The sequence below is a fragment of the Dromaius novaehollandiae genome, chromosome 23, assembly GCF_036370855.1.
Source record: "Dromaius novaehollandiae isolate bDroNov1 chromosome 23, bDroNov1.hap1, whole genome shotgun sequence".
Classification (NCBI taxonomy): Eukaryota; Metazoa; Chordata; class Aves; order Casuariiformes; family Dromaiidae; genus Dromaius; species Dromaius novaehollandiae.
Window position 1 is genome coordinate 10264580 of NC_088120.1, and position 7744 is coordinate 10272323.

At 45.4% G+C, this 7744-nt stretch overlaps 1 protein-coding gene across 2 annotated transcripts in view; it reads left to right on the forward strand.

Annotated features, from left to right (window-relative positions):
- Positions 1 to 5741, forward strand: part of AGO1 (argonaute RISC component 1) — a 28321-nt gene extending 22580 nt beyond the window's left edge. For both annotated transcript variants that reach the window (XM_064525237.1, XM_064525238.1), the window contains 2 exons: positions 832 to 1031; positions 1533 to 5741. In XM_064525237.1, the coding sequence (XP_064381307.1) occupies positions 832 to 1031; positions 1533 to 1641 (309 nt within the window). In that variant the 3' untranslated portion in view covers positions 1642 to 5741. The remainder of the gene's footprint in view (positions 1 to 831; positions 1032 to 1532) is intronic.
- Positions 5742 to 7744: the final 2003 nt, after the last annotated feature.

A 7744-nucleotide genomic window follows, 5' to 3' on the forward strand; every position in this document is an offset into this window, starting at 1 on the left:
ATTCTCGCGCATGTGCCTGGGCCCTTCCTGCCGCCTCCCTTGGGAAGGCGAAGGCTGGCCCTGGAGACGCGGGCAGCTCCATCCGAGCGGCCGTTGCGGTGTCTGGGGGAGCAGGCGCCGGGGTGGCACAGCTGCTGCGTTACGTGGCACATACTTGCTTTCTCTCCTGGAGCCAAGGAGCTCTTCTTGGAGAATTTCCTCCTTTGGAGAGGCCAAATCAGCAGCTTGTCAGCTGGCGTCTCGTGCTGGGCTCGCGGTGCTCCTGGTCGTCAGACAGGACCCGTTGTCTGGCCGCGGGCGGAGAGCGGGGGCCGGCCGGCTGGAGCAGGTGGTTTGCTTTGCAGCTGCCTTTCTTCAGGCAGCCAAGATTAGTCAGAAGCTGCTCTGAAAAAACTTGCCCTCGTTTGATTTACAGCTGCTTCCACAGGGGAGGCTTTTTGGCTCCCTCTCTCCCTGCGAGGACAGCGGGGGCTGGCCGGGTCCGGGGGGAGCTGCAGGAGCCTGGGCCGGTGCAGCGCGGAGGCGGCGTGCCGCGAGGGTCAGCAGCCCGCTGCTGCCCGGGAAGGGGGTGCCTGGGAAGGGGGCAGCTGCTCTAGCGCTGGTTTGCACTGGTGCAAAGTGCGTTTTCCTGTCCTGCGGTGCCCGTGTGCGTGTGGTGCTCGGCTTAGGGAAGCGCAGGACGGAGCGAGGAAACGGAAGGCAGATGGAGGGGGTAACCGACCTCACCCTGGGAGGGGTGATGTCTCCTGCGGGCCCCCTCCCGCGCGGCGCTTGCGGCCACCTCGTGCCTGGGCACGGGCAGCACCTCCCATGCCTCCCCCTCCTCCCCAGGGTACGAGCCGGCCGTCCCACTACTACGTCCTCTGGGATGACAACCGGTTCACCGCGGATGAGCTGCAGATCCTCACCTACCAGCTGTGCCATACCTACGTGCGCTGCACTCGCTCGGTCTCCATCCCGGCCCCGGCCTACTACGCCCGGCTGGTGGCGTTCAGGGCCCGCTACCACCTCGTGGACAAGGAGCACGACAGGTGAGCGGCCGCGTCCTCCTCGGGCTCAGCCTGGCAGGAGCAGGGGAGAGGGAGGTCGCACCCACCCACCCTGGGCGGGCCCAGGCCCGGCGGTGACCGCCTCGGGGGGTTTGGGCACTACCGGTCTCCTCGGGATGCCGGTACCTCGGCACGGTCCCGGCACACCTAGCGTCCCCCTGCGCGGCTGGTGCTTGGGGATGGCCGCGGGCCGCCATCCTTCTCCCCAGCGGCGTCAGTAAGCCAGAAGAGGTGAGCGATCGCCGGCCCTGGCCCCACGGCGCGGGGGTCTCGCGTCCTGCACGGCGGCCGAGGCGGCCGGGGGGCTGGGTCCGTCGGTCAGGAGCTGCCGTGACGTGACCGCGGGGGCTCACCTTGAGCTTTGTGCAAGGGAGAGGCGCAGATGGCGTTCAGCACCCTGGTCCCTGGCCCCCGCAGGCGTTTCCCAGTGTTCCTGCAGGGAAAATCTTAAATAATTACGCAGTGATTTTCTTGCACTTGCAGCGGCGAGGGCAGCCATATATCTGGACAGAGCAACGGCAGAGACCCCCAGGCCTTGGCGAAGGCTGTGCAGGTTCATCAGGACACTTTACGTACCATGTACTTTGCTTGAAAGCCTAACTTTTGTTACCTCACTCAAGAAAGCTTTCAGATTTGTAGGAGCCATACAAAAAAGGAAGCATTGGGACACCTTGGTTTTTTTCCAATGAGAAATCACTGCAGGGCAGGCAGCGTCGATTTGAGGCAGGAGACCAGCACCATGGGACAGAAAGATCCAACACTTTGTAGGATTGGAAGAGACTGATGATTATTTTTTTTTAATTTTTCTGGCTTTGCAAAATTTTGACCTGACCAAACACATGAAGGCATTCAAGGAAGGGATAAAACTTCCAGGAGGCAGAAGCAGGTTTTCATTTTTAAGATGCAATACTATAGACTCCTGACTGTGAAATGGCGGATTTGGTCCTCCGTTGCCCACCAGGCGCTGGTAGGTATTTTTTGTGGGGTTGGGGGGAGGGGATTTTTAGAGCCTTAAAACAGAAGACTAGATTTATAAAACTAATATTTTAGAATATGAGATGCTTTAATGGGTTAAGGGGAAAAACAACTAGTTTATAGGAGAATTCTAACACTAACAGTTCCCCCCCAAATAATTCCCCCCCATATAATGTAAGGCACCCTAGCACTTAGCTCAGAACTGAAAACTGTCTTCCTCGTGTTAAAAGCTAGTTAGCTGCTGCCATTCGAAGCAACAGTCACAGACTTTTCCATGGGTGAGTGCCTTACTATGATGCTGCAAAATTTCAATGTTTTTAATCTTGTAAGGAAAATAGTAATCTTGTCTTGATGGTGGTCCATATTTCCATCGGAAGGAGTTAATTTTTATGGTCCTAAGTTGCAGTTTGTGTTAGATCACAACCTCATGGTGGTTAAACTCCATTGAAAGATGTGCACTTTCATGTAGGACAAGTTTAATGGCTGCTGACCCATTTTTGTTTCCAGTGTACTACTTGTTATTTAAAACTGTTTCTGACAAATGGGGGCATCTTCATCCCATGAGGACAGAAATTGCTATCAATTATTTTTTTTTTTTCTGACTTTCTATGATGGAAACCGGGATTTTTTTACTAAACATTATTTTTATATGATACTGAGTCTGTTGCCAAAATACACAAGTCATTAACATTCTCAGAGTTTACATCACTGCACTTCCTGAGGCTGTACGCTCACGCCAGAGATCTCCCACGTTTCCTGTCCGATGTGTGCGTTGCAAACTGCAGTCCGTGCAGCTCCGGGGTATTCCTCAATGCTCGCGTCTCCCATGCGTCATGTGCGTTCCTCACGTGTCCGTATGGGCCGACCGCTTTCTGAAATACCACGTACCCCAACTTCAGCATGTCCAAACTGTCGTAGATTCTGCTGCTAGGTTTTGCTGCTCTTTTGTGTCGTGGTATCACTGATTTCATGCACAGGTTTTTTATTCTGAAAGCACACCAGATTGTTCCTTAGAATTATAAAATACTTGTTATTGTCATGGGGGAAACTCCTACTGGTTTGTGTTTGTAATGGGGGAAAAAGCCTTTTTTTCCCAACAGTAAAACAGTGACTGCTTTTCAGACTCATTTTGCTGTACAGAATGACCATTCTGCACAGCAGGGCAGTAGTAGCAACTCCTCACCAATAGCGTGTGGGCAGATTATCTGATTTTTTTGATATGAAAACGTGCACAAAGCTTCCTTCAAGAGAAAGAGTTGTGTGTACACTGCTACTGAGCTCTTAAGGGGAAGAGCTCTCTTACCAATTTACTGCCAAAAGTGAACACGTTTTCAAGGCCTGTCACAAGCACTGCCCTTCGTCAGTACGCATTGATAGAAGCACACCTTTTTATTTTGTACTTACTGGTTTAAATTTGCCTTGCTAGTAGTTTGTAAAAACAACATTAGTCATGTTGACCCATTGCTCTGTCCTAATACCAAGAATTCACTGTACTTGTTTTCTTTTTGGGCAACATGTTTGTGAAAAAATGAAGACATCAATATGCTATGCAAACTAAGTGCTGAGCCCACTGATGTCACGTCTTGTGAAGATCCTACATTTAGCACAGTTGTATTTTTCTCAAGACTACAGTATTTGGTTCATATTCTCCTTTGCACCTTGTGTCAAACTCCACTGCTGTATATCTACAAGGTGATGGGGAGGAGACCAAGAATCACTCATGGTCAGTAGGGTGGTGAGCTCTTAGGGAGGCTTTTAGAGAGTAGGGAATGCGTAAACACTACGTGTCAACATGAGAAGCCTACATTCCTATACACAAGTGCCTGCATAGTGACACAAATTCAGCACCTCTCCCATCTCATCCTCAGAACTCTGGCTTGTGTTCATTGAAAGCAGAACGATCTCAGAGGGGCTGCACCCACCCCACCTCGTGCTAGGAGGCCCCTCATTAAGAGTAAAACTGGGGGTTACGGTCAAAGTTCTCTCTGCAAATCAGTTTGTTCACCAGCATTATGACTGAAAGCACCTTGCTGCTGTTCTGCAGCTAAGGGCAAAGGTATTTTGGTTTCTACTTTTTATTTTAATGTTTTAGTTGGGTCTAGAATTCTGAAATGTCTTTTCGTAGCTGTGGCATAGCACATGCCATTTTTAACCATTTGAAAAGAGATAGTGTGGGCATTTACAGAAACAGCTTGTTGCTCTGTAACAATTTTTTTTTTAACCTTGAGACTTGAAATGTAAAATGGACCTTTAAGATTTGCACTCATTTGTAAGGTGGCTGTTCATAGAAAACTATGAATGAAGACTTGCTGATGTAGCACCTACTTTTAACAGCAATTTTAACTACACAAAAGCTTCACGGCTTCTGAAACTCTCAGCTGTTGACTTGCAGATCGTGTTCTGCCCTTATTTCACCCTCTGCGTTGGGTTTTCATGGTTTTAAATAAATAAATAAAAAAGCCAAACTCAGCTGCTGTGCCCTTTAAAACTGTATTTCCATTTTGAAACCATTTAGAAGGGGTTTGAGTTACCCGCATGTTTTGTATAATGGACTATGCACTGTACCTTCCACACGGCTCCAGCATTCAATATTTCTACCCTTTTCTTGTCCGAGATGCAAATGAGTAATTGCATGTTGAGGTGCTGTGCATTTTGCTGCCCATAGCAGATAGGTGTTAACCTGTATACATATCACGGTTTGTAGTTACCAGAAACCCCACACAGTCATCCTGAGCGGCTCCCGAGTCTCTGCCTTCTAAATGCACACGTGTCCCTTGTGCAACTGGAAACATTGCCAAGTGCATGCAGATCTGTGGGAAGAGGAATAACTTTTATTTATCTGTCAATTGTTGAATGCTGTTTGTTTCCCTTATCTCATATCTGAACATAGCGGGGTGCATGAGGGCAGAACAGCCCTCGGGAAAGCTTAGTGGGGGCAGTCAGGGTGGTCCGGTATTCGCAAGCGTATGACCTGATGTCTAGTATTGAAAAGCCCAAGCATTCAACGTTGCCTCACGGAAGATTTTCTTCTTGGAAAATTAGTGTGAAATAAAAGAATGTGATTCTTTCAGGAAGGGAAGCCAGACAGCAGGACAGCAATAAACAAGTGAAATTCATATCTTGCCTGAGTGATTTGCACTTCAATAGTTGTGAAAGAAAACTGATGGGGGATTCCAGTGCTTTTGTGTTCAATTTCTAGCCCCTTTCGTACCTCCTTTATACAAGCAAGTGTTGAACTGTACATAGAGTGTTTACAGGACACTCTGTTTGGGTTGTTATTTTTCTTGTGTTTTTTTTGCTTTAGCTTGAACTCTGTATGGTCCATTTGTTGAATAGACGTGAACAGTTGATGTACAGTACTTACTAAACAAGCAGCAGCACAAAACTTATTTTATTAAGAAAATATGGCTTATATTTTAAAGGTTGAATATCAATTTTTTTTTTTGTATGCGTGGAATTAAGACTGGTAAAGAGTAACGAAATCCTTGGATTAGGCCAAAAGAAAATACTGTAAGATCATAACCACCTCTTTATTAAAGAAATTGGTATGATTAAAGAGCTCCAGAACATTGTATTTATATTTGATTTGATTGCCTTTGTGGATTTTTTTTTTCTTTGCCTTGGTCCTGATTTTTGCTTGCAACTTTGACTTTGCAGTCCAAAGTGTCTGTTACCCTGTAACTGTTGGCAGAAGACCTAATAAAAGCAATGTGAATATGTTGGGGTGACACTCCTGAGTCAGATTCCATGGGGAAGAAAAAAGCATACATTCCCAGTTCTGGCAGTTTACTCAAGAAGAGCTTTGACTGAAATGCTGACTATAGCTGAATTGCATCAAATACTGTGGGGGATCCAAAACTCCTCCATTTCCAGCCTATTTCAGTTTAATGAGAGAAACACTTCAGTGAACAACTATGCGCTTAAAACTTTTTGGAACATGATAGCCAGTTCCATTTTTTTATTAAAATACCATTTTTCTGAGAACTGACTTCAGTTGAACTCCTGGTTATTAGATGTCAAAAGTGTATATCAAAGTACGCTGCCTCTCCAGTGGCTTTGGGGCCTTAGTGTCATGGACTTCAGTGGTTTTGAGACAGGTAATATAAAGGCAAAAATTTTCTCTGGTTCCGGCATGATTCAAATTCAAAATCCAATTTAAAATTGTTATTTACATTTTACCTGTATCTTTTTTCCCTGTGCAGATGGCTCTCTGGTATCTGTAAACTTGTGTGTGTTTAGATATGTCTGCACATCTGACTTCACCTATTTGCAGAATTTAATAGCTGGGTCTACAGAGAGCCCAGTTCTTACCCATGTAAGATGATTTCAGCCTTTTCTGTTTGAACAAGTTTATGGATAGACATTTCCAATGCCCATACAGGTCTGCTGCGAACCTGCAGGTTGCATGGCTCATTATTTGTAAACCTGTGGGTTACAAAAGGCCGCTGGCTCCAAGGTACTTTAAGGACAGATTTCAGATTCCTTTTAGGTTGAACTTGATCCTCTGGGTTTCTATACTGCTTAATAATTTGCATTTCCCAGCTTCGGAATTCCTTACATACTTCCTAGTCCTCTCCGACCCCATATAAAGAGCTTATGGTTGTATCTTAGGGTCCAAAAATGGAGGTTGCTTGTCACCCTCTCTGAATTCTTTGGATTTGCTTGTGGTTTACTTTGCAAACATGTATTGACATATCTTTAAAAGTTGAATTATTTAGCAGTTGAGCTGTAACTGTGGGTTTTAGAATAATGCTAAGCAATTTTAAGGAAGCACTTGTTAATGGCATGCACATACTTGCTACCTAATTTACTTCAACTGTAGCATGAAGAATGTATTAGACTGAACTGAGCATCTGTAAAGATTTTGCACAACTCTTCCTGCTGTTTTTAATGTTATATCACTTTTTTTAATGAGTCCTATTCTATAACAGAACTATTCTTTTGTAGTTTCAAGGGGACTGTTTCTATGAGAGAAGTATAAAAGAAAATTGTGTCCTGTGCAGATGGGTCTGAAGCCTTGGAAAATAGATCAGACTACTTGGTTTCAAATGTTAGATTGGCATCTGAGCCCCCGGTCTTGGTTTTGATTACAGTGTCCTAAACTGCAGAAACAAGTGTTTGCATATCTCTAAAGTATGTGCATTTTGCAGAGATGTCTCCTTCAGCCATGTCTACTTGATCTTGGTGATCACATTTCCCCTTATCTTTCAGGATTTCAGTTAGGAAATATTCTAATAGTTTAATTTCCATGTTTTAGAATCCTTACCATGTAACTTCTCTGATAAATTAGTTTTGAAAGTGCAAACTTCAGTTATCTGGCAGTCTCCAGGAAGGTCGTTCTTTGTAATGTATGGAAAATCTGGATTATGAATCTCAAAGTGCTACTCTGACGGTCCAGAATTCCAGTTCTGCCACTACCTTCCCTGCTATTTAGCTGGGGAAATACTCCTTTCAAAAGCAGAAAACGTGACATCATTTTTCCATAAGGAGTAGCAAATTTAAACCTGCTTGGACAAGGCTCAGTATACTTTTTTCTTAGCAAAAAACACATTTTGTGGGGGAAGAGGGGAGAGTTAAGGGTGCCACCCCCACTGTCTGATCAAGCAGGAAGAGACTGGTACATCTAAATTATTTTGATACAGATTTGTTTTGTTTCACCCTTTGCTTTCTTCGTGATGGAGTTCGTGTACTAGATCTATAAACATTATTAAAAATATTGC